The sequence below is a fragment of the Peromyscus californicus genome, unplaced genomic scaffold (assembly GCF_007827085.1).
Source record: "Peromyscus californicus insignis strain IS unplaced genomic scaffold, ASM782708v3 Scaffold_7__1_contigs__length_154581171, whole genome shotgun sequence".
NCBI classification, from domain to species: Eukaryota; Metazoa; Chordata; class Mammalia; order Rodentia; family Cricetidae; genus Peromyscus; species Peromyscus californicus.
Genome location: NW_026294595.1, coordinates 105,694,750 through 105,722,207, shown reverse-complemented (window position 1 = coordinate 105,722,207; position 27,458 = coordinate 105,694,750). Strand labels below are relative to the sequence as shown.

At 41.1% G+C, this 27,458-nt stretch overlaps 1 protein-coding gene across 4 annotated transcripts in view; it reads right to left on the bottom strand.

Moving 5' to 3' along the window:
- The window catches only part of Atrn (attractin), a 150,002-nt gene that overhangs the window by 66,709 nt on the left and 55,835 nt on the right, over positions 1-27,458 (bottom strand). For all 4 annotated transcript variants that reach the window (XM_052725495.1, XM_052725497.1, XM_052725498.1 and 1 more), the window contains exons 7-18: positions 26,415-26,505; positions 25,372-25,615; positions 22,837-23,020; positions 21,643-21,797; positions 18,334-18,418; positions 13,461-13,681; positions 11,311-11,432; positions 10,392-10,530; positions 7,384-7,574; positions 3,347-3,566; positions 1,870-2,055; positions 1,119-1,352 (exon numbers count right to left, since the gene is read on the bottom strand). In XM_052725495.1, coding sequence (XP_052581455.1) covers positions 1,119-1,352; positions 1,870-2,055; positions 3,347-3,566; positions 7,384-7,574; positions 10,392-10,530; positions 11,311-11,432; positions 13,461-13,681; positions 18,334-18,418; positions 21,643-21,797; positions 22,837-23,020; positions 25,372-25,615; positions 26,415-26,505 — 2,072 coding nt within the window. The remainder of the gene's footprint in view (positions 1-1,118; positions 1,353-1,869; positions 2,056-3,346; positions 3,567-7,383; positions 7,575-10,391; positions 10,531-11,310; positions 11,433-13,460; positions 13,682-18,333; positions 18,419-21,642; positions 21,798-22,836; positions 23,021-25,371; positions 25,616-26,414; positions 26,506-27,458) is intronic.

Below are 27,458 nucleotides of genomic sequence, written 5' to 3'. Positions count from 1 at the left end.
CACAGACATAAGTTCCCAAAAACACTCATACACATACATTTTTTAAAAATTAAACTGAAAAAAAATACTGAGAAAGAGATCATGGACACACTCCTTTTAAAATACCAAAGATAATACAATATCTAGGAATAAACCTAACCATGGAGGTGAAGGACTCCTACAATGAAAACTCAAAATCTCTAAGACAGGGATCAAGAGAGGCACTAGAAAATGGAGTAATCCTGTGTTCATGGATCATTAGAATTAATATTGCGAAAATGACCATTTACAAAAAAAAAAAAAAATTACAGATTCAATGCAATCGCAATCAAAACACCAACAACATTCTTCACAGAAATAGGAAAAAAAAATCCTAAAATTCATATGGAACCAGAAAAGACTCTAGATAGCAAAAGCAATGCTGAGCAAAAGGAATAAAAGTGATGGGACTGCCATCACAGATTTCAAGGTATACCACTGAGCTAGAGTAATAAAAACAATTTGGTATGGGCACAAAACAGACATGCAGACCAATAGAATAAAACAGAAGAGTCAAACATATATGTTCATAGCTACAGCCATCTCGTATTTCACAAAGAGGCAAAACACATACACTGTAGGAAAGACAACATCTTCAACAAATGATGCTGGGAAAACTGGATGTCCACATGCAGAAGAATGAAAATAGATCTGTATCCATGACCTATCACAAAAACTAACTCCAAATGGATCAAAGACATAACCCAAACACTGCAACTTCTAGAAGAAAACACAGGCAGTACCCTACATGATATATGTGTAGGAAAGGACTTTCTAAGGAGGACTCCACGTGCCCAGGAATTGAGGCCAACAACTGGTAAATGAGACTTCATAAAGTTAAAAAGCTTCTGTGCAGCTAAGAAAAAAAAAAATCAACCAAGTGAAGAAAAAACCCACAGAATGGGGAGAATCTTTGCAAGCTATACATCTAACAGAGGATTAATACCCAGAAAATCCAAAGAACTCAAAAATCAGAGTCAAGGAAACGAACAACCCAATTTAAAAATGGTCTGGGGATCTGTGCTGGCTGCTTTTATGTCAAGGTTTATTCTTATAAACAGGTAGTGAGAGAGCTGAACCAGGATACACAGGTATCTTACCTGGACAGTGAATGAAAGACCAGTTGTATCTGCTGCCCTCTAGACACATGCTGGAGTTCAGAAGAGGCTGTGGATACACAGTTCCAGTAGAGGCCTGTGAAGGCATCCTCACGGGTCCTTTATAGCTGCCCTCGATACATTTCCCTTTCCCAGTATTGCTAGGATCAGTACACCAGCCACAGCCTGGTTGCTCCAAGCAATGGCTGCAGGTACAGTAGCCAGAGCAATTTTCAGCTATTAAAAAAAAAATTAAACTTGTAATTCACTATCACAAGTAGATTTGAATTCATTGATTACTTTTTCTTTGACAGATGATTTACTTCCTTGAATTAATACTAATACTAGTACCTTATAGTGACCACTGAAATGAAATAATTTAAAGAGCCCAGTATTTTACACAACATAGAACAGAGACTTTTCCCACCTTTTCAATACAAGGATGTTGGAAGTGGAAGGGACCTATGAGGTCCTCTACTGGAAATCACTTTCCAAACAGGCAGATTAAGATGCGGAGACATTATAGAGATTGAGAATTATAGAGATTGAACTATAATATGACCCTGAAAAAGAAAAGTTATTCTGTACCCTGTGACCTATCCTAGATTTATCTGATTTACTGCCTGGATCATTGTACCCAATTCTATATACACATTTTAATCTGGAAGGACCAGCCTAACCATCTTCTGAACAGACTTGAGCAGAAGGTCAAGTTCAACTTGCCTGTAAATGTTCAAAGGCTCGGTTCACTTACGTGGGCAGCTGCTCATTGTATACCACTCCATACATTGGCCAAAAGGGAAGGAGGCCACATAGGCATTGGAGTCTACACACTGCTTCATGTTGCTGCACCACATGCACTCGGAGCTGCTGCTAGTGCACTCGCCACAGGCTGTCCGCAAGGCACATGGTGTCCGGCACTGCTTGGCACTGTGGTTTGCTGGAAATTAAGCCCAAAATGGACACTGGTCAGCTAAAATCAAAGACTTTACAATACACATTATGAAATCTGTTCAGCACTATACTACATGGAGGAAAACCCAGGAAACTTGGGAGTCAGAGGTTCTATTTATTCAGGTGTACTTAAGCATTTAGAAGAAATGGACTTTCTTTTCAGAAAGCACTGAAGACAAAGGTAGGCAAAGACTGACGAACTGCGGGGGAGGGGGGGTCTCAGAACTAACCTGAGTTTGTTAAAGTCTACACTGAAAAAGCTGAGGGATGACAGCATTCAATTCACCAAAGCATTTAGCATTCAACAAGGAGGAGAAGCTTTCATGTAAGAAGAGATGACTCAGTGGTTAAGAGCATGCACTGCTTTTCCAGAGGACCCGAGTTCACCTCCTGACACTCAGTCAGGTGAATCATCACCAGCTGTGACTCCAGCTCCAAGGGATCTGACACCTCGTCCTCCAAGGGCACCTCTACTTGCATTCTCTCTCTCTCTCTCTCTCTCTCTCTCTCTCTCTCTCTCTCTCTCTCTCTCTCTCTCTCACACACACACACACACACACACACACACACACACACACACACACGATTACAAGATAAATAAGTATTTTTTAAGTATTTTAGAAACCCTCTCCTAAGGCAGCTCCCATGCTGTGAATCTCCTCTACACCTCAGTATTACTCAGGCAAAGTATAATTATTTTCCTGAAACAGGACCTGCTGGGAATGGAATGCAGCCTCCCAAAACAACCCACACTTGCCCCTCTATTTCTGAGTTCTCATTTGTGTGTGGTTGCCCTGGGCCTGCTTTCATGGAGCCCAACCTTAGCCTCAGCACAGGACTGTCACAGCCTGGGGTTGGCTCTCAGTGTCTTGCCATGGCCAATCCCCCAACCCCACCCCCTCCAAGGCAGCTTTCTGAGTACTGTCCTGATCTGCTGCTTTCTAAAGGTCTCTTTCTTCCATAGCCTTTCTCTGCCAACACCAAGGAATTTACCTTTCAGAACACATCTCAACACTTTTATGCTCAACAAAGCAGTCTAGCTCAATATCAGATTATGTTCCCTCAGTCATTTTATTGTTGGTTTTGAGTATGACTCAGACCAATCTGAAGCAAAGACTATTTCATTCTGCATTGGGATTTGTTTGAAATAAGTATGCCTGAATCGGTGTTCTCGAATTGGCACCATGAGTATTTTATACATCTCAGTATTCCATCAACTATGTCTCTGTGCTTTCCTAGCAAACCTCTTGGAGCACTGGACCCCTCCGTGTCCTTACCAGGCCTTTCACAAACACTGCCATTGAGTGGGTTGATGCAGGTTGCAGCCTTCAATCCCCGAGTACTAGGTTCTGACAAGATCCCACAGAAGCCAGCATCACTGGGCTCAGATGGCATCCACTGCAGCAAACTATTTGTAAATGGAGACATATCCTCCCAGCACCAGTAAGACACATTGATCTTCCGAAGACCAACCCATGGAGTCAGAGTGAGCTTGGACTACAGGCAAAAGAAACACAGTTATGAATACAACCGCTGTCTTTACCAAAACAGGCGTTGGCATAAAAACCACTAGTTTGGGTATACCTCACAGATAAGTGGAAAGCTCCTTATTCCCCAAACTCAGGCAAGGTAAATTAAAATAAGTGATCATTTCAATATGATCGTTTTGCAAAGCATAAAAATAGCTCAAAGAAGATAACACAGCAAGACTCCCAGAGATCAGCAGTAAAGCAATAATCAAGTTTCAAACTACTTATGTTCTACGACAAGTGCTATAACGAAATGATCATCCACAAATATGGTTCATAAATAAAGTCACCTTACTAATACTTATAAAATATTGGTTGTATGACTGACCACAGATCATTACCTGAGCCTCCATGGCCAGTTCAGATGATTTAAAATTTGTACCTTTAGCCAAGGGGCGGGCACAGGCTGACACATACATTTTCTTTTCCAGTTTTCCTGCTGTGCACCTGCCAAAACTCGGGCTCATCTGTGTTGTTCGAGGTGACAGATTTCCTTCTTCTTTTAAAGGTGAGATCATGTGTATATGTGTATGTGTCACATTTTAGCTAGTTATCTAACTCCACACTACATTTTATTTTAAACAGTTATGAACCTGTATAATAGTTTCTGCCTCCTCTGCTTTTGTTGCAAGGAGTGAAACCCAGTGAGTGGCTCCTAGGCCTGCATTCTACCACTGAGCTCCTGTCTTGGATAGTCCTGAAATTTCTTTCTCATTTCAACTTTATTTGTTTGGGTTTTTTGAGACAAGGTGCCCCTATGTAATCCTGGCTGGCCTGGAATTCCCTATATAGACGAGGGTGGACTTGAACTCACAAAGATCTGCTTGTCTCTGTCTCCTGAGTGCGGGGATTAAAGGCATGATGCACAGTGCCTGGTTCCCTGTTGCAACAAAACAACAAATCTTTATAGGAGCTGGAGAGATGGCTCTGCTGATAATGCTGCTCTTCCAGAGGACCAGTTTGGATCCCAGCACCCACATCAGGCAGCTTACAACTGTAACTCTAGCTCCAGGAGTTCCAACACCCTCTTCTGGCCTCTGTGGGCAGCCACTTCTCCCCTAGGCTCCCTCAGTATCCATGCTAGTCTCCTGGCCTTCTCCCCCAGATACCTGTCCTCCTTATAATCCACATGATTTGTTCACAGCACACCCCTCTCACCTCGTTTCCTCTTGCTATCTCAATATCTCCACTATTCTCTCCAATTTCCCAAGCCCTGGCCATGCCTAGTCTGCTTCTTTTTCTGTCTGCTCTGGATTCTTCCAGATGCCTCTGGATGCTTTCTCTCTCTTATTCACAATAAAAAACCTCCCCATTAATGGGGCGGTCATGTCAGCAGTTCTTCACTGTCCCCTCCCCGTCAGACGCCTAGTGTCAAACACCTGGGAGGGGCACAAATGGACCCCTTCCCAAGGGGCCCAGCCTCTCCCAGCCAAACCAAGGTGCTGATTTGACTTTCCTAAGGTATGGATCATTTGTTTCTGCCACCCACCATATTTGACTCCAAATTCTCAAGTCCACCTATCCAGCTGCTTCTCCTCCACCTGCTCTAATCACTCATCTCTCTTTGTCTACTCTGGTGTCATCTCAGAGCTGACTGCTCAGTCTATGTCTCCCTCAGCTCCTGGAGTCTACTTCTGCTACAAAAGTCCTGCCAGTATGGCAGACACAAAATGTATGCTAAGGGCGCAGTAAAGAAACTGCAGATACAACTGCTCCATTATTAGGGTAAGGTTTTTTATTGTGAATAAGATAGAGAAAATATCCAGAGGCATCTGGAAGAGTCCAGAGCAGAGAGAAAGAGAAACAGACTGGATATGGCCAGGGCTAGGGAAGTGGGAGAGTAGGAAAGAATAGTGGAGATAACAAGAGATAAAGAGAGAATATGTGAGGTGGACGAATCGTGGATTATAAGGAGGACAGGTATCTGGGGAGGGAAGGGCCAGGCGACTAGCATGGACTTTGCAATGTGTAATAGGTACTTGTGATACTGAGGGGTCTGGAGGCTAGTATGTGCCTTGATATGCTGTTAGGCGCCACAGGGAGCCATATGTTTCTTCTACCAGAGGTAAGGAAATGACTCCTTTTGGACAGTTGGGAACCTGTAGTGGGTAGCTGTTACAGCTTTGACCTGGAAGTACTACCACCAGTGAGGCTTCCAGTAACTGTCACGCCTACCTATGGCCTGCCCCTGAGGTGGGCGAGACGGGAACCCTTAAGACCCAAGATCCGGATGTGCTGGCTCTCTTGGTTCCTGGTAATCCCGGATGTTGGATGGTAGATTGCGCGGAGTTCTCTAGAGAACACCGCTGGACTGCACTTCACCTCTCCCAGATCCTGTAACCTATCCCTTTACTTGTTGTAAGTAAAACCCTCAAATAAACCTCCCTTTTAACTATGTGGAGCTGCCTTAACACTTCCACCAATAGGAACCAGTTTCATAAGTTCCTGCGGGATGCTAGCTTTTATTTAACTGTCAGAAATCCTCCTATAGTCCAGTATGCGCTCATTTCTGGATATACGGACTTCCTGAGACTTAACAGCCAGGACCCACACCATGCTTCCACATGTCATGAGAAGTTGGTGCCAAATGAGAAATGCTGTGCTGCACTCTGTTTTCTCCTGGCTAGACAAAAACATATACTCTACATCTCTCTGTACCACAGCCAGCACAGATGGAATAATTGCTTTGTGAATATCTACCTAATTGACTGGAGCATCAAAATTCTTGGATTTTGCATGAAAAATGCCAAATGGAATCATGCAGTATCAACTAGAAGCCGTTCAAGAGCTTGGCTAGCCAGTAAGACTTGGACCTTTCTGAATTCAGAAGCCTTAGCAAGAAAGTGCCCTCTTCTGGGCTAGCCAGGTCTTACACTTTTATTGGGGATCACATTACATGCTATAATAATACCTTAAGGGAAGCAAATGGCTTAATAACACCTAGCTAACTAGCTTTGTACTATCCCTTCTCCCAAGAAGAATCTAGATATAAAACCAACATAAAATAATCTGATGTCACCAGATGTGGTGGTCTGAATAGGTATGTCCCCCATAGACTCTTGGCTTATAGAGTGGCACTATTAGGAGGTGTGGCTTTGTTGGAGAAGGTGTGGCCTCGTTAGAGGAAGTGTGTCACTGTAGGGGTGGGCTCTGAGGTCTCATATGCTCAAGGTACGCCCAGTGTTGGACACAGTTCACTTCCTGTTGCCTGCAGATCAATATGTAGAACTCTCAGCTCCTTCTCTAGCACCATGTCTGCCTGCACACTGCCATGCTTCTCATCATGATGATAATGGACTGAACTTCTGAAACTGTAAGCCAGCCCTAATTAAATGTTTGCCTTTATAAGAGTTGTCATGGTCATGGTGTCTCTTCACATCAATAGAAACCCTAAGACACCAAAATATGTGCACATATTACTATTAATTCCATATATTCATACCTTAAAATTTACTTAATAAACATGACTAATAAAAATATTTAAAGTACTGAAAGGCATTAAAACAAGGGACTCTGTGAGTTCGAGGCCAGCCTGGTCTACAGCACAAGATCCAGGAAAGGCGCAAAGCTACACAGAGAAACCCTGTCTCGAAAAACCAAAAAAAAAAAAAAAAAACAAGGGACTCTGAAGTACAGGTCCACAGTCTATTATTAATCATTTACTGGAATTCTGTCTCTGATCAGGTACATGATATGCAACTGTGGCCTTCTACACATAAGCTGGGGTTGTGCCCTCAGAAGAAAGGTGGGTCCTAGAAACCAAAGTTCTGAAAATGTTAACTCACCATGCTCTGAGATGACTGCATTAACCGAAGATGCTTAAGGACAAATTCCACCTTCTTCTGGGATGTAAGGGAAGCCAAAAAGGCATTGTGGTTCCTACAGGACAACTTAGCATTGTCATAATTTTCCTTAGCAGTAGTGATTTTCAAACATGAGTTTCCAACCAAATGCCAGTCAATGCCGCAGATATTTTCTTTTATAAAGGGGAGAGAGGAAAAAACAAAGTTTTAGAATTATATAGTAGTATATTACTAGTTCAATTATTGAACATCTAAGCTCATTCTTCTGATCTGAATTCCAGGTGCTTCATTAGGATGTGGTGAAAGTATCAGACATATAAGAAAAAACTTTTTAAATAAAATTACTTATTTTTTAAATTATGTTTATATGTGCCACTTGAGTATGGGTTTTTATACATGTGACTACAGTGCCCACAGAAGCTATAAGAGGGCATCAGATCCAAGCTGAAGTTACAAGTGGTTGTGAGCTCCCCAGAATGGACACTGGGTACCAAGTTTGGGTCCTCTGGAAGAACAGTATGTACTCTTAACTGCTGAGCCTTCTCTCCAGCCCCAGAATAAAAGACCTTTTTAAAAGATTCACCAGTAACATTTCCTGGCTCTCAGGAAGTATACTCTGGGTCAATGCTCCTACATCCTAAAGGCAAACGTGCTGCCATGGTTAGAGATTGGTGCAACTCTTCTTGAAGAAAAATGAAAAACAAGACTAAAATCTTGAATGAAGAACATACAAATAAATATGTATATGGAAGGATGGGATAGAAAACTGCAAATGGGGGCTTAGGAGATGGTTCAGTGGGTAAAATACTGTGCCAAGTCTAAGGACCCAGTTCAGATCCTCAGGACCCACAGAAAAAGCCAGGCACAGTTTTGCTCGCTTGTAATCTCAGCTAAGGGCTGGAGGTAGGAGGATGCCTGAGGTTTTCGAGTCAGCTAGTATAGATAATCAGTGAGCTCAACATTCAGTGAAGAGCCCTATCTCAAAACAATTGAATGTGGATAGTGATAGAGGAATATACCGAAGTTAACCTCTGGCCTCCAATGCTCACACATGTATACTTATCTGTACAAAGATGTGCATATACAGGAAAAAGTAAACTGAAAATGGAACTGAATTGGGGAATGGATAAATTTAAGTCTCCAAATGCTACCCTGTTTTCATATCTTGAGACAGAAGGTATAAGCAAATGCACAGGCATACCAAAAATGAGGTGAAAGGGGAGACTGGTTTAAGGAAAACCTCAAAGTAATATGGCACACAAAGGAAGTCTACAATCTCTTCCTGTGATTGTGCTGAACTCATATAAAGAGTTACATGGAAGCACGGTTGCTCCTAGACACTAGCATGAAAGTAAACAAGCCAGCAATTTCCTCAGAACCAGAGCACACTGTTAATGTTCATTAACTGGAACAGCTATTGAGATCGGTGAGAGGCCTGTGAAAAGGTATAACTTAAGAGCAGAAAAACTTTCTCCTCAGAATGTGGTATTGGCAGTGAGTCAAAATTACAGGCTCTCAAGGCCTGTATTAGAATATGCCTTTTAACAGGTACCTAGGTATTCTATTGGATATTAAAGTGTGAGATGCTGTGGGATGTTCTGTATGTTCAATGTGTTGCTCTGATTGGTTAATAAATAAAACCACTGAATGGCCAGTAGCCAGGAAGGAAGTATAGGCGGGACAAGGAGAGAGGAGAATTCTGCAAACAGGAAGGCTGAGTGAGAAGACGCTGCCAGCCGCCGACATGAGTACCAACATGTAAGATACTGGTAAGCCATGAGCCATGTGGCAAGGTATAGATTTATAGAAATGGGTTAATTTAAGATAGAAGAACTAGATCACAAGAAGCCTGAGCCATTAGGCCAACCAGTTTAAATAATATAAGCATCTGTGTGCTTATTTTATAAGTGGGCTACAGGACTGCCGGGGCTTGGTGGGAGCTGGAGAGCAGCTCTCCAGCTACAGTGAGACACAAAACAAAAAGCACAAAAAGTCTGCAGTGGTTTGAACAAGAATGATCCCCACAGGTTCATACATGTGAATGCTTATTCACCAGGGAGCGGCACTATTAGAGAAGGACAGGGGACATAGCCTTGTTGGAGTAACTGTGGGCTCATTAGAGGAAGTATGTCACCGGGGTGGACTTTGAACTTTCAAATGCCCATGCCAGGTCCCATCTCTATAACTTTCCCTCTGCCTCTCTGCTTATGGATCAGGATGTAGCTCTCAGCTCTCACTCCAATATCGGCCTGTGTGCTGCCAGGCTCCTGCCATGATGATAATATCCTCTGAAACTATAAGCAAGCCCCCAATTAAATGCTTTCTTTCATAAGAGTTGCCTCAGTAATGGTCTCTTCATAGCAATAGAACATGAACTAAAATAAAGCCCATTTGGCAAACTAAATAAAATTCGTTCAAAGAGTCCAGATCAACTGCCCTACTCAAGCTTCAGATGTTGGAGAGCCATAGAAGCCCTGCTTCCAGGATATCCTGATCAAGCAAATATATCACAGAGATTTAGTCATGGCTAGCTGGTCTTAGGACCTAAAATTGTCACTCTGAATCTCCACTGAAATAGTCAGGAACGAAGGTCCCATCAGGAGACGAGGCTGATGCAGAAATCTTTCCTCACTGAACTGTCAGGAAGTGCTTCCTACGGGGGGCCCTGACTGCTGCTGAGACTACCTACAGAGCTCTAGGACCAGGGGATCGCAGCAGCAGGAGGGAAAGTGGGACATGGTTTGTGATGTGGATCTCAGCTACCGTCTGGTTCTCAGAACAGATGACGCTTCCCTTTATTTCAAAGGCCAGTAGAATAAATATGTAAGAACCATGTTTAAGTTAAAAACAAACGCAAAATAATTCCCCCAAATAGTGAGAGGGCTAAATAGACAGAAAATGCTCCTCTTTCCTAGGTTCAACCTAACCTAGGGAGGGAGGATCACGTTTTGGCCCTTCACAGAGGGTATTCCAGTGCAAGGCCTACCTACCTGGCAGAGCAATGCACTCCTGATTCCGGGGCTCCCACTGGCAGTTCTGGTCGAGGGCACAGCTCCTGCAGCTTGTTTTCTTATTGCAGTAGTACATAGGGTTATCCTTGGGACAACTTTCATACTTGGAAATGGAGATCTAGAACACAGTGGAGAAGTGCTTTTGTTTATATTCACACAAAGAACTCAGTGAGGACTAACAGGGTCCTAAAGACAGTAATATAACCAAGTACGGTAACTGTAGATAGGAAGGAAGGGAAGGAGGGGGAGAAGGAGGGAGGGAAAGAGGGAGAGAAGGAGGTAGACAGACAGACAGACAGACAGAATTAAATAGATAAAATGAACAAGAAGTGGTACTATAGTGGGAACACCACAGTGCATTCTCACTAACATGCCTTTAGCTGGCAAGGTAGCCCACTGGAACCACCTCCACCACCACACCTCAGTCAACATTTATCTGTAAAATGTGAAAGCTGAACCTGAGACTTTTCTAGGGCTCCTCCCAACCCCCTGCCCAGAGAAGCAGTATATAACTTTTTATATCTTATGAACTGCATTAAACTGGGAAGAAAACATGTCATGAACCATTAAAGACAATAAAAGCTGGGTCACCTTATCTTCTTTAGTCTATTATCATGTAAATTTAAAATAGAATTTGGTGAGCACAAAAGTTATGCTAAGTCAAAATATAAGACAAAGACATTCTGTAAAACACTTTTTCTGAGTCACTACACACAAACCTCAGTAGCTACAGAGACCCTTATAATCAGGATGTATACAACATTCCTTCCTAAGAGAAAATCTGAGCAATGGTTAAAATTCAAATCTACATGTCATTTTAAAAATAAATCTGCAGTATACCCAAACTCAACAAGCATTTTTTTCTTTCCTCTAAAATCCTTGAAAAACAGCATCTGACCTGGCCTTCTGTGCAGCTGTGGTTCACAGGGACACAGTGATCATTGCACCAGTGGCAGTCATTGGTATTTGCTGTGCAGCTGTAACAATCTGTGTGTTGGTCACATCTGTCATGGTCAAGGGCTATGAAGAGAAGAAGAACACATCAACTATATGGCAGCCTCTGTTGAGCAGAATCTGAGACAGATAAGCTCCTAACAATGGTTGGGAAGCAAATATAGGGTTAAACTGAAAGGAAAAAAAACACCGCCATGTTCAGGTTAAAATAAAACAGATGTAAGCAGACAATTTGAAAAGTACTGTTTTGTAACTGTCCCCTCAAAAAGTATACAGAAAGTGAAAAGCAAAGGTCTGTTAATTAACTTTGTAACAATTCTAAGATATAATGGAAGATCTGGCTAGGCCTTTGAATGCTTTTCTTCTCAGGACAAACGAGTATTGTTCTATATCAACGAGTAATAGAATTAACACCAGAAGCTGCCCAGAAGCCAAAGAAAGTAATACAAGAGACCAAGACATTCCTCCTAGCTACAAATGCAAGGCATATCTGGGCAGGTATATCTAGTGACCAAGAACCCCACAGGAGGCACATGCTAAGTTGTACTCCATACACATGTGAATTCAAGACTGTGAGTTTCAGAACTTACACACTTTGTAGACCTCACATAATTCCCATTAATCCCCAAATGAGAAGCTACAAAGTCACGCTGCCCCATCTGTGAAACGATCTTATAGACATGACACAAACAATCAGGAAGAGAGGCCACTGGCCTAATGTTACAGAAATTCTCCTGGTCAGTTTGTACCTTAGGCTGCTTTTCCTGCTAGGTTTACTGTAACAGGATTAGGTCTACCCAGAAAGTGAGACAAAACTAATGGGTTCATACTGAACCACCTGAGATAATATATTTCTAATACACTAACATTTAAGCTGATTTTTAAAAATTGGTTATTATTCTACTGATTCTAACTGTTTTGGGAGAGTCAGGAATTCTCACAGGTTCTGGTAATCTGTTTTCTATCAATGAACTAAAATTCCAATAGACAACATGGTCTCCAGGACCCTTATGTCCCCGCACAGCTTAATTTGGCACATACCAGGAAATAAAAAGTCTCTATTCAATATAACTCTCATGTTAACTGCAACATTGGTCTTACTAGATAAGTAATGTAGTCTCATACTTTAAACTGATTGATAGAAACAAAGTATCTTGGAAGCATTCTTCCTATATTTTCAAGGATTTTTGTCCATGCTAATCACTGAGTTGGTGAAGTGGTACTTAGGGTAACCATTAAGCAAGTAGATAAAGAGACAAAACAGTAACAACTCAGGGGCTTGAGAAGCAGGGACCTTAGTGCGTCTAACATGCTGCACTGCTGTATCCAGCTAAAGAGGCTGGAAACACTTTTCGAGGACAGCAGCTCTACCACTGTCCACCAGAACAATTGGCTATATGCTATCCCCCGGTCTTATCCTTATCCTTAGACCTTTATCACCAATATAGCAGCCAATAGCCACATACAGTTCTTTTATTGTTGATGTTTTTGGCTTTTTGTCTCAGCCTCTTGAGTATTTAGATTATAGGCATGTGCTACTATACCTGGCTCACTACATGCACTTTTATAAAACTAAAAAATAAATAAATAAAACAATCAGCCCCATAATCAGACTAGCCACATTTCAAATATCTGATAGCACCAGCTTGCTAGTGGCTACTATACTGAACAAAGAAAAGTATGTAACCTTTCTATCATCAAAAATTTTCACAGGTAGGGCTGGTGGTGCATGCCTATAATCCCAGCATTCAGGAGGCTGAGGGAGGAAGTTCTCAAGAAGTCTGAGGCTAGTCTGAGCTAGGCAGTGAGACTCTGCTTCAAAGAACCAAAACCAAATCAAAATCCCACTAGACAGCATGGCCTCAGAGCACCTGCAGCCAGACCTGGAATTGTTATACAAAGTCTACAGAATGTTGGGAAGAATTATCACCTGCTAACAGCTTCCAGGAGCCACAAGACCCCCATCCAAAGACCTTGTACAAGTTATTAATAAATAACCAGAGAATAAGGTGAACATAAAAAGTGCACAGATATTAAGTTCCTTTATAATTCAGATAAAATTAGATCTTTAAATTCTAAGTAGAAAAAACATACTTCTTTTGGAAAAACATTCTGCTTTTAACTTTTCTGCTTGTTCTTCAGTCGCCAACTCCCAGGAGGTACATCGAGATGACCCTGTGTCCCACAGACACCGGATACCAGGTCCTGCTGCTACACAAGCTGCCTCACTGTGGTGCGCCTCACACTGCTCCGAGGTAAAGACTAAGACGTCACTGAGGAGGAGGCTGTTGAAGCCGCCGAACACATACATGGTACTAGAGGAGAGAGAGAAGGAATTACTGACAATGCACACAACACATGCATGACATAGGGCTGGCTTTGTTGTTGGAAAATTTGAAATTGGAGAGCCGTTTCGCTGTGCAGCCCTTGCTGGTCTAGAACTTTTGTAGGCTAGACTGGTCTCCACCTTAGGGCATCTTCCTGCTTCTGTCTCCCATGTGCTAGGATTTTTATATGCCTGGCTTAAACTTTTGACTGTCGATCTTTAGAAAACCTGTAAGTATTAAAAATCCTGTGAGAGGCTGGTGAGATGGTTCAGCAGGTAAAACTCTTGCCACCCACCTGGACGATCTGAGTTCAATCCCTGGACCCATAATACGGCGGAAGGAGAGAAGTGACTTCACAGAGTTGTCCTCTGACTTCCATAGGTATGCTACAGCACTCACGTGGCCCCACCGCATAACTGAGTCATTCTAAGTGCTCTGAGAAATTGTTTTCAAAGTCTCAAAAACCGTTACTATCATCTATTCTCTAAATTCTACCTTCCATTCTGCTTGGTGATCACTCAGAACACTTTCAATAATCTACCTGACAATGTGCACATGGAAAATTAGTACACAGGGAAAGTGGCATTTTAAAAAGATGTATGTATGTGTGTGTGTCTCCATGAGGGTATGTGCACTTGTGTATGGGTGCCCAGTGAGGCCAGAAGGTGTTGTAGTCCTTGGAGCGGAAATGACATCTTCTATTTTAGAGAGAAGACAGACTCCTGGGCTGGAGAGATGACTCAGTAGTTAAAAGAACTTGCTGCTCTTTCAAATGACAGTTTGAGTCCTAGTACCCACAACAAGCAGCTCACAAACACCTAAAACTCCAGCTTCAGGAGACCCACCTCCCTCTTCTCTAGTATGTAGGGCCCACATGCACATATGAGTACACACACATACACAAAAATAAGGAAAAAGCAGAGAAATTTTAATACAAAGAAGGCTACATAGAGAGTGAGAGAAAAATTATAGACAGGAAAAGTAGTCCTGGAAGCCTTTAGCCAACTGAGAAAGCAAGAATTCTAACCCAATTAATAACTGCTTAAGGTCTTTCCCCATTCCTCGATATCAACACAGCATTCTCTAAGAATCTTACCAGAAGCCCTATTTACAGAGAAAAACCATGTCCTAAACCTCTAACAGGGCCTGATTTTATCTTTGCAGTCTGTAATGCCATCTGATCCATTTCCAGTGCCACTTGTACTCTCAATTATCAAAGAGAACAGACAGAAGGGTCCCATGGAAACATGTTGCACAATAAAATTCTAAAAAGCTATGTATAGTCACCATGAGGACACCCGAAGTGTGACTCCTCTTCTAGAAGCCACACTCATGCTTTATTCTTTCCCTGAGCACTTTCCTTTTAAGTCTTTTTGTTGTTGTTGTTGTTGTTTTGAGACAGGATTTTTTTTGTAGCTTTTGGAGCCTTTCCTGGAACTCACTCTGTAGACCAGGCTGGCCTCAAACTCACAGAGATCTGCCTGTCTCTGCCTCCCAGAACAGCCAGGAGTGTGCCACTACCAGCCAGACTTTGCAACATACTGGCTAGTCCTGAGAATCATTTCTGTATTGAAGCCATGAATCCTGGTGTTGCCTGAGTCAAGGTCCATAAAAGACTAAAGGAACTATGTGGGTGACATATTTCAATTCGTATGCAGGGAAAATTAGTGCAGCTGTCATTATGAATATGAAGAAATTTGACTTTAGTCAGAGAAATGCAAATTAGAACTACATTGTTGAGCCATTTGTTACCTAGAAGAAAAAAGTAAAATTTGTTACTTGTTAAACTGGCAAAAAAAAAAAAAGTAACAAATGTTACATAATATTTGAATTGGTGAGGCTTCAGGGCAACAGGCAAACTCATTCACTGCTGCTAGGCATGTAAGATTATAAAGTCTACATAAAGGATTTTGGCAACTTGAAACAAAACTACATATTTACCCTTTTGACCCTTAAGTCACTTTTCTAGAAATTACATAGATATAGTGCCACAGAGTGATCTTCAGTATATTGTTAGATGTGTGTATGGTGGAGGAATGGGCAATGCAGAGAAAAATATACAGAATATGTAGCCATTTACCTTCTGGGAGAAAAAAGGGTCTGATATACACATAGTTTATTCCCCTTTACAAAAACAAGACACACAACATTTCTTTAACTTGCTTTTGCTTGTTGGAAATATGGTCTCACTCAGAACTTTGTAGCCTACGCTGGCCTAAAACTTAGGACTTTCAACCCTGAAGAATTCCTCTTATCTCAGACACTTGAGTGCTGGGATTATAGGCATGAGCTACCCTGCCTGCCCAACCTGTATTCTAAAAAGACCAATCCAGTAACAATGGAAAAAACTAGGCCTTAGATTGTGGTGTTTAAAACTCAATTTTTGGAAAAGCAGGATATGTCTGAATTAGATGTTCTTCCCCAAGCTAAACAAACAAAACAAAACAATCCCCCACTGTTTCCTCTCTCTCTTTCCTTCCTTCCCTTACTAGACCTGTCTAGAGAAAAATTCAATTTCATGTCTAGGTCAAGAAATGCTTACAATGCATTTGCAATATGTACAACAGAGACATACCAGGGTTGTCAGACTCACGTGCTACTACAAAAAGATGCTCACTAGCTAGAGTTAAGAACTACACTAGATGAAACACACCAAATATTTTTAAATCCAAGTTCACAACGACATTTGCATCCTCAAAAGAAACCTCTTCTGTTATCTCTGGACTGCGATAAGCAAGGCTTCTCACATCTCCAATATCCTATAGCTCCAAGCAGGTTTAATACTACTCTACAATGAGGAATTTGGTAACTCACCTGCACTGATCTTCAATTTTTCTCTCCAAACCAACTAAGGGCTAAACAAAGCATAGTGACTGTGTGGCTTTGTATTCATTAAAATATCTGAAAACCAGACATTTCAATAACCAAAAAGAGAAACTCTAGGACACGATTTTTACCTCACTACTGGCTCCTGAGTCTGACATGAATCAAGTTGGATTTAGTTAATAAATCTGTGGCTTAAACTGAGCACAGCTGGTGTCCTCCGAAGTTCTGGACATCTCAGATCACACCATGGCTCTGGGAGTCTTCCGGGAGTCTTAGAGAAGGCAACTAAGAGAAATGCTGCCTCTCTGTCTAACAACCTCACAGTCTCACAGCCTTCTCTCCTTCGACCTCTCTTAAAATTGTAACAATTAAGTCAGACACCAGTGATCAAGTGTTGCTAACTGATAACACAAGGAAGAGGTCAAAGTTATCCTTCAGCAAATTATTTTATACAATTAAATTGCAACCATGGGGCCTTCTACCATTCTCTGCCTCTTCCAACCCTGCCTGAAATTCAAACACACCACAGGAATTACACAAAATAAAAACATTATAATCCAGACAGCTTTCCTGATTTTAATTCATGGCTAAATTATACTTTATGACAAACTGTCAACTTTGCTGAGTTTATGTAAAACTTAAGAATGTTTTAACAGAATATTCATTCATTTGATATTATTAGTTAGATATCTATTAGTATACTTGCCACCTATCAAATGCCCACAACGTGCCTAACCCTGTGCTGGGAGAGCACCAAGAACATACAAGTGAAGAGATGGCACAGCCAGCCACCAGCAAGACCAGGTGGCTGATGCTTGCCAAGTGAAAACCTCAAGAGACACTTAGGACCTTTTCTGAGCGAAACAATCAGATTGCAATTCAAGACAACACTTAAGTTAACAAGATAATAATTAAAAAATGCTCCCACTTTGGTATCTAGAACTAGAATGGTATTGCCACAAAACTCTACATACTTGTAAAAACATTCAGTAATCATATGATTAAAGATATCACCTTTCCCAATATCTAGCTTCTAAATGGTCAATTCTTCCCATTTCCAGAATGTCATTTTTGTACTTTTCCTAATACAAGTAATTTAACAGAAAATTTGAAAACCTAAGGAAATATTTATACAACTAATTTGAATTTTCTTTTATTTTTCAAGACAGGGTTTCTCTGTGTAACCCTGGCTGTCCTGGAACTCACTTTGTAGACCAGGCTGATCTTAGACTCACAGAGATCTACCTGCCTCGGCCTACGAAAGTGCTGGGACTAAAAATGTGTGCCACCACCACCCATCAGGATTTATAAAATTTGAATTTTAAAGGGGGAAGCAGAAAGCAGTAATAATAGCAGCAAAATGAGAAAAGTTCACATCAGTGGGCTGCTTAGCGTTTCAGTCTTTAAAGTATACTTTAAAGTGACCAGTCTGTGTGTCCTCATGGCAAATGCTGCATCTGAGGAAGGCACAGAGCTGGGGTCGGAGCTCAGGACCTTGTGCATGCCAGGAGAGCAGTCTACTGCTGGGCCATGGCCCAGTCCTCTGAACATCCTTTCCTGGACTAAGCTTCCCGGGGGCAGGTGGACAAAGAGCTCTGCTGGTCAGAAAGGGGTTCCTGAGCACACCCTTAGATGCAGTGCAAACTTCAAACTTGCTCTTTGTCTCCACAGTTCCCTTTACCTTGGCCTGAACTTAAACTGCCCCCTCCTTTTTTTCTCCCCAAACCTCTCACCATTCAGATAGAACTATTAGAAAAGTGATATAAAAAAATACAGAATGTAAGACAGTAACATAACCTTAGCTTTCCAGTTACCTGTTGTGTAAGACTGCTGAATGGCCAAATCTGTTGACATCATGGTGGAGATCAGGTCTGGGAAGCACTGACCATCGGTCACAAGCTAGGGTAAGAAAAACACATTTCAGAGGAGACTGTCATTTATAGTCAACAGGAACTGACAGTCTTTAGAAAGAAGAATGCAGGCCAAGAGTGGTGGCATAACCTTTGATCCCAGCACTCAGGAGGCAGAAGCAGGAGGATCTCTGTGAGTTCAAGGACAGCCTGGTCTACACAGTGAGCTCCAGACAGCCAGGACTGTATGGGGGGGGGGGGGGGGCGCGGGGAGAAAGAAAGAAAAAGAAAAGAAAAAATAAAGAAGAATGCAGTGAACACAGCCTTATTTATGAAAGATGCTTTTCTTCCATTTTAGTAATGCTATTGTGTGTAAAGCAGCAGCAGCAGTATTTCAGGGCATGAAATAAAAGCACTGCACAGAGATGCTAATCAATGAATGCAGTTCTCACCCACAGCATCCACTCTACTGTCTGCCATTTTTACCCACCAGAATGTCTGCTTTAGTCCTGAATTTTCTTCTTCCTTGTGGTGCTAGGGATCAGCCCCAGTGCCTTGTGTATGGCAGGTAAGCACTCTACTGCCGAGATGCATCTCCAGCCAGTCCACCAAGACATTTTCTAACTTAAAAATTTTAATGCAGCTGGTCGGTGGTGGTGTAAACCTTTGATCCCAGCACTTGGGAGGCAGAGTCAGGCGGATCTCTGTGAGTTCAAGGCCTGCCTGGTATACAGAGCAGGTTCCAGGACAGCCAGGGTTACACAGAGAAACCTGTCTTGAAAAACCAAAATAAATAAGTAAATAAATAAATTTTAAGCTAGGCATGGGTACACATCTGTAATCCTAGCACTTGGGGAGGTGGAGACAGGAGGACCAGGAGTTCAAGGTGAGCCTCAATTACAAATACACAGCAAATCTGAGGCTTCCAATAGAGTAAAATCTTGTCATGAAAAAAAAAAAAAAGGCAATTTTATAGTCTACAACAGCAAAATACAGGGGTTCACAAATTTTTTTATTTTTGTTTGTTTTTGAAGACAGGGTTTCTCTGTGTAGCCCTGGCTGTCCTGGAATTTGCTCTATAGACCAGGCTGGCCTCCAACTCAGAAATCCACCTGCCTCTGCCTCCCAAATGCTGGGATTAAAGGCATGTGCCACCATGCCAGGCTCACAACTCTTTTCTATTTGCCTCTGAATCTTAAGGCAATGGAAAAAGTATAGGCAGAAAATTTAAAAAAAGATCCTATTGAACTTTGTGGAATGTCCAAGTCTTTTCCTAGTTTTTCCAGATCTCCTGGTTTGTCCTTTGCATGGCTCGTGCTCCAGCTTCTCCGCTGGAGCTCACATCAGCTGCCACTGCAGAGCCATGCTTATGCCCACTGTCTCACCCTGGTTCTGCAATCCAGCCACACCTTCATTCAGCTTCAACAGCAGCAGCCCTCACTTCCTGCTAGCCTCAACCCTATCTTCCTCACAGGGAGAACAGACCAGACCTGGAACCACAATGTAGCAAGACCCCTGGACCTCTTACCTACTCCCCAGAGATCCTTCCTCTAACTCATCAGCTTATGCCCTCTGTCCTTACAGCCTCCAATCAGCCTGCAGCTTTCACCACGGCATGCCCAAGGCTATTCTTTCCATCTTCCCAACACCTTCTCATTCCTCTGCTTCCTCCAGCTTGAAGAAGAACTGACTATAACGTATCCATCATTCTCAATTTAAAAGTTCAGTGGTGGCCTGGAGAGATGGCTCAGAGGTTAAGAGCACAGGCTGCTCTTCCAAAGGTCCTGAGTTCAATTCCCAGCAACCACATAGTGGCTCACAATCATCTATAATGAGATCTGATGCCCTCTTCTGGCATGCAGGCATGCATGCAGACAGAACACTGTGTACATAATAAATAAATCTTTAAAAAAAAAAAAGCTCAGTGGCTAGCACAACCACATCTGTAAAAACAAACACCTGGGGCTAGGAAGATGGCTCAGCAGTTAAGAACACTCACTGCTCCTCCAAAGGATTGGGTGTAGTTCCAGCACCCACATCTCAGCTCACAGCTGTCTGTAATTCCAGTCCCAGTGCCTACTTCTGGCCTCCACGGACACTGAACACACACAGTGTACTTAACATACATGCAGGCAAAACACTCATACACATAAAATAAAAATAAACAAGATTTTTTAAAAATGAACATCTGACGTAGACTAGTAAAAATCAGAGGCAATCAGAAGAATGTGATTTCAAGAGGCTGGAGCGAAGATGAAGAGAGGAACTATTACTTAAGGGCAGAGGGTTTCCGTTTATGAGAAGCCAGCATGCAGATGGAGGATGACACAGCATAAATAACATCATAAATATGTTTAGTTCACTTAAACTACTTAAAACATTAAGGTGGTGAGTGTTGTTATGTATATTGTGCCACAGTAAGAATAATTTTTAAAATGAACATCTAGTCAGATGTGGTGGTACACACCTTTAATCCAAGGACTCAGGAGGCAGAGGCAGGAGGAACTCTCTGAGTTCAAGGTCAGCTTGATCTACATAAAGAGCTCCAGGCCAGCCAGAGCTACATAGTGGGAGACCTTGTCTCAAAAAGCAAAACAAAAACAAACAAAAGAATATCTGATGGTATTAATACAAAAGAACATTAGATGTTTATTTTCTAGGAATAAGTAAACACTGCCCTCTTCTGGTCAAAAGCATGCATAAAGACAGGTTTCTAGAAAATGGTGTACAGCTAATGCAGACCTCATCAAACTTAACATGCTTGTGGTTACAACTACACACTACTACTATGTAAGGCAGTTACCAAAGGAGATGCCAGTTAAATTAGCCTTAAAAAAAAAAAAAAAAAAAAAAAAAAAAAAAAAAAAAAAAAAGGATTTCAAGCAATTAATAAGAATGACTTCAAAAAGAATTTAATGTAGCTTAATGTAAACTAATGCTTTTCAATAAATGTGAAACCTTACTCAAATAAATACAAATTCTACCACTTGGGACTTCTTTATTTTTTTTAACTTTATTTATTTATTTATTCAGGTATTTCAGGACATGGTTTCTCTGTGTAGCTTTAGCTGTCTTGGAATTTGCTCTGTTGATCAGACTGACCTCCAACTAAAGAGATCTATCTGCCTCTGCCTCCCAAGTGCTAAAAGGTGTGTGCCACCACTGCCTGGCTGGGCTTCTTTCAAATGGTGCAATTATTTTAACATCAATCCTCAATGTTGTTCATAGGCAAAGAAAATACTGCTAAAGTTAAAACATCTTTGGGAAACTTACCAATGTCATAAGCCATGAAGTCTGAGGAGAAGCATTTGGCGCCATGGCTCATGGATGTGTCGTTGTGTGTGTTTCCTCCAAACACCAGCATGGTTCCACTCACTATCACAGCTGTATGCAAGTAACGGAAAAATCGGCTGTCCTTAAGAATGGTCCTTTTGAGTTTATTTAAAAATAATAAATACAAGGTTAGTTTTATAAAAATACTTAGCTATCTGCCAACTTACATGTAATTACTCTACAACTTCGGCAACAAATGTGCAGTACTTGATTTTCCCTATATATAAGCCACTTCCTTAATAAATTCATAAAAGTCTCTAAGAAGTTTAGGAAAGTATAATAAGAGCCCTAAAACGTTCATAACCTATGGCTCTATAATTCTAGTTTCAGGGTAAGAATTATATAAAATTACAGATCAAAATTTATGCTTAATGTTTTATTAGTAATGCAAAAGCTAGAGATCAGAACTTCCGACTATATAGGCTCAGTGGTGCACAGCCACTGAGGACAGTGATCTCCATGACAATAAAAAATTACATCCACAGCATGGTCTCTGTTGTATGTTGAGACAGGAAGGCAGAAAGGGAAGGAGGGAGAGATGGAGATGGAGACCAATGCTTTATAATTATTTCATAACTCAAATTTATTTACATTTGCTAAAAGTACAGGCTGAGCTACAGTTCAGAGTGAGGAAAACTATCAATTAGGTATGAAACACCCTGTTTGATATTTTAAAAGGATAAACCAGCAAATGCCCCACAACAATGACACTTTGCTGATCAAGACAAAAGTTAAACAGTATACTGACTGATGGTGCAGCCTATTCATGTGCAAAGCCCTGGGTTTGATCCCCAACACCAAAAAAGGAAAAAAGAAAGGTTATGCTTTTTAAGTAGGTTTAAAATCAGCACAACTTTATTCCTGAGAATTCTGAAGAGATGAAATCTATAGTACAGTTCAGTGGATGAGAAGTGAAATCAGTCCACAACACTAAGCACTTTCTAACTATCCTAACAACAGAAAAGCTAACAGACAGCAACAAAACAAATACTACATTAACTTTTTACCGTATTTATTTCCTAACTTTGTTACACACAATGCTGAACAGAAAACAAACTGTAGCACAGTATTTTTCAACCAATTGCCTGTCCAGAATCTACACCATCAAGGGAAAGCTTGAGGAAAAGCACCTACCACATCTGGGTATCCACATCATATCTGTAGAGGTCATCTGCAAGCCGGTATTTATTGGCGCTGAAAGCCTTGTAGCCACCATGGACATACAGGGCCTTGGTCCTGTGATCATAAACACTGCTGTGACCATAACCCCCTTGTACAAGAGCACCCTGAGTGTGTAGTATACTCCATGTGTTCTTTTCTAGAAAAGAAAAGACAGTTAAAGTCAATGTTGCAGGCTCCTCTTCTTATTAAGCATTAAATAATTTAAACTATTTAAACAGTAGTTTAAAGTCTAAACAGCTTAGAGCAAAAGAAGGAAGTTCAGGATACACTTTCATCATATTATCTAGGTAAATGAGGCAGGTGGATGACAAGTTCAAGGCCTGTCTGGACAATTTAGTGAGACCTCATCTCAAAAGAAAAGGTTCTGGGGACATACCTTAATGGCAGTGTTGGTCTAGCGTGCACAAGGACCTTGGGTTTAATCCCCAGTACAATTAAAATAAGAAGAAAGAGGAGGAGGGAGAGGGTAAGGAAGAGGGAGAGGGAGAAGAAGAAGAAGGAGGAGAAGGAGGAGGAGGAGGAGGAGGAGGAGGAGGAGGAGGAGAAGAAGAAGAAGAAGAAGGAGAAGGAGAAGGAGAATTATTATTATTATTATTATTATTATTATTATTATTATTATTATTATTATTAGGTGTGGTAAAGCACAAGTGATATGAAAGAAGTGGTGTTGGGGGGATATTGGGAGCCAAATGTTTAAGTAGGGGAAAAGGGCTGTGGGAGAAAAGAATAATAAGAGCTGGGTTAATGAAAACTAAGGATACATAGAGAAACCTTATGAAAGCCTGCAGGTTTGTATGCTAACTCAAAATCTCAGTTACAGGTTACCTTCCTACAGGTCACTAGTCTGGCAAGTATCTAAAAATATAGACTGTTGCCATGCTCCTGGTTGCCCACTATAACTAGATGGTAGAATCTTACCGCTGAAGACACTGAGTATTTTGGTTTCAGGATATGGAAAAATAAATCCTGAACAGAATAAGAAATGCCATTCCTGCTAGCTAGCTGTCATAGTGCTAAGAAGGTATTATGTAAGCTGCTGAGAGAAAGAAGTCACCAACAGTCGTACCCAATGCTGGTCCCTTGAAAAGCAAAGATGTACCCTACCCTGGTACAACAGTGACAAGACCATCAGCAGTGGGTAACCACCAGTCTCTTCAGTCAGGTTTGAAGGCTACTCCACAGGAGGGACTCCATGCCTGCTACAGTAAGCATGGTCAAAACTCACAGCTCAGGAAGTCATGGACTCAAGAAGAGAAACTGTTGACGTTGTTTTCCTAAAGTCATGTTGTCAAGCTGCCTTCTAAATAATTGTGTTTAAGTAGAGAAATCTGTGTTACTCTGAGCTGTGGTCAAAGAAGCTTTTCTTGCAATGGGTAGTGATTAATTCAAGGTTCAGAGTGCCGAGAATGAGGGAGTGCTCAGCCACAGAAGGGTAGGTATCAACCTCTGCCCCAAGACTCAGAGAACATCTTGGAGAGAATGTAAGAGCCTGAGGATAAGACAACTTCTGTGAAATGCTGTCCCCTAAACTTGACATGCTGTTGCACACATGGACTCACAGCAGCTGTGGTCACTGCACAGGAACTACACAAAATCAAGCAAGTTAAAAATTCCAGCATACAGCAGGGAGGAGCGGCCAAGACCCCCCCCCCCCCCCAACTGAGAAGCTACTGGTAGTGGAAGGCTGCTCTAGTCTTAAGAACAGAGAGTCATTTTTCCTTAGGGGTACTAGTACACTGTTCATGTCCCAGTGGATGACCCCACAACTATGCAAACGGGCTGCACTAACTGGACTCGGTATGTTAGCCCTCGAAAGGAGATATAAATCTGGGAAGAAGGTGTGTTGGGGAGGAGCCTGTGGGGAGATGGATGGAGAAAATGGGTGGTAGGTAAGATCAAGATACATGCAGGGATACATGCATGAAACTTTCAAAGAACAAATTTTTAAAGATTCAGATTTTTAAAATAAATTTTAAAGACTAAAGATTCAAATTTCTCTCAGAGACATTTAATTTCCTATGATCTTAAGTGATTCCTTATGATTTTCAGATGTACTTTAATGATCTTTAGATGTACTTTATAGGACTACTTTATCAAAACTTCAATTCTGACACTCCTATATACAATGAAAAACAACAAAACTGAACACAAGGAAAGATTATACCTTAAGGTAAAATAACATTGCATTAAACTAACCTCTAAAGGGCTATACAAAATTATTTTACAGTGCTTATTGTTTTAAATTATGCTCATTTTGATACCCAAAGCATTTAGTGCCGTTTTGGCTATCTTTGGCAAACTAACAGTAACAAATGTTTGTTGCACAGGGACATCAACAACTTGGATCTTACCAGTTATATACTGATATTAACTACTGGAAGGCAAAGTACTGGATCAAGGTTAGGTTGAATTTTTAAACTGTCCAAATAAGGGTAGGGCTTTTTGATCTGATATTCAAGGTGCATCCACTGGGAAAAATATACATACCTAAGTCATACTCCTGCACAACGCTTATATATCCATAGAGTGGGCAATGACCAAAGATGACCAACATGACCACACGGCCTGTTGCCAGTGTGACAATGTGTGCAGAGTGTCCAACTACTGCATACTGCTCCTTCGCTTTGGGTGTTAACAATGCCCATGATTCATTATGAATATGAAATACTCTCAACTCATTGGTCACATTCCCTGTTGAATCAATTTTTCCTCCATACATGTAGATTTTATCCTACAAGAAAGATGTAAACAGGATTTTTAAAACCATTTAAAAAAAATCAAATCTAGGGCTGAAGAGACGGCAGAGCAGTTAAGAGCAGCTGCTGCTCTTGGAGGGGACCAGGGTTTGGTTCCGAGAAACCACATGGCCACTGACAGTTCCTGGGGTTCTCATGCCCTCCTCTTCTGGCCTCTTGTGGACCAGCATGCACAGACACACAAGCAGGCAAAACAGCCATACACATAAAATAAAAATAAATACATCTTTTTAAAAAATAATATCTGAGAACAGAAAGATTGGTTTACAACCTCATTATTATTATTATTAGCTGAAGAAGTATGAGTAAAATGTACTTTTCAGTGAATTACTAGGAACAAGATACAGAAAGAACAAAATAAAATAAATCACATTCTTTATCTCTCTAAAGCACCTTCTTCACATGAGATGTATTACAGAAAAAAATGACTTAGAAAATGAAGCTGCCTCATCCTACAACATATGCACAAAAACAAGGAAATGAAAATGATTACTCAGTCACACTGCAATGTGGCTAAACTTGCTAATAAGCATGGGGCTCACTGACACTTGGATCTTCATTCTTAACCACTCGGCATTGTAACCATAGTATCCCAGTACAATACCATGGATTAAAAGAGTTCCAACTTCAATTTCCAATTACAACTTGGCCAATTATATACTCCCATCACACCAAAGTTTATACCAATTAAAACCAAAGATGAAGAGCTATTCAATGACATAAAGCAACAAGAAGAGTTGACTTCTTGCTTGGTAAAGAGTTGAGATAGTTTACCTTATATAATGCCAAAGAATGACCATATCTTACAATCACACTGTTCACAGAATGGTTTAGTGGCAGCCACTCCCTAGAAGCCAGGTCATACCTACAAAACAAACAGACCATATTTTCACCCAAATGACAAAACAGGACATCTTGTATTTGTCTATTTATGATATAATCCAGTTCAGAGACTTTCAATAAACAACCAGGGATACAGGGAGGCACATGCTATTCTGGCAAGCATATCTGATACCTGAGCCCATTGAGCGTGTGAGAACTCACAACAGGGAGGCCGACTACACAATCCTGGGATATATACATCTACTGGGAGCTTCTGTAGCTTCTTGCAAATCTCTTCAACATAACAATCTAAGCCATGGGAGTTTCTATTATAAAGGGACTTAAACTTAGTAGTTCACAATAACTTTCATTCATTTACTAATGACAAACTGAAGGCAAGTACTGAAAGAAGATGATAATTAAAAGAGAATTACTGAGCAAGTAAGACGGCTCAGTGAGTAAAAGTGCTTGCTACACAAGCCTGACCACCTGAATTCTATCCCTGGAACCCACACGGTGGAAGAAGAGAACCAACATGTGTGTGCATAAGCATGTACACACATTGGGGAGATCTGGAGGGAGTGGGAGAATTTGGGATAGATATTATCAAGATTATGTGTGTATGTGTGTGTATGAAATTTTCAAAGAATATTTTAAACGAAAATACCAGTATTTCTTTTGATTTAATCATTCATTCCAAGAATGCTAAAATATAATTATAACAATTCAATCATACTATAAAATCACCTAAAGAATTCTAAATACCAAATTCTATCCCTGGGATCCACATGGTGGAAGAAGAGAACCAGCATGTGTGAAATAGTTTTTATAAAGACTAAAAAGAATATCTGCTGATGAAGCTTTGTGTTAGAAAGCATCGCAAGATAGGCAAACAGATACATAAAACTATGAATTACTAACTCTACCACATTTTTACATCTATTTAAAGCAAGTAACACTAGCATCAGGACCCTGATTGTTTCTGTGACTCTGGAG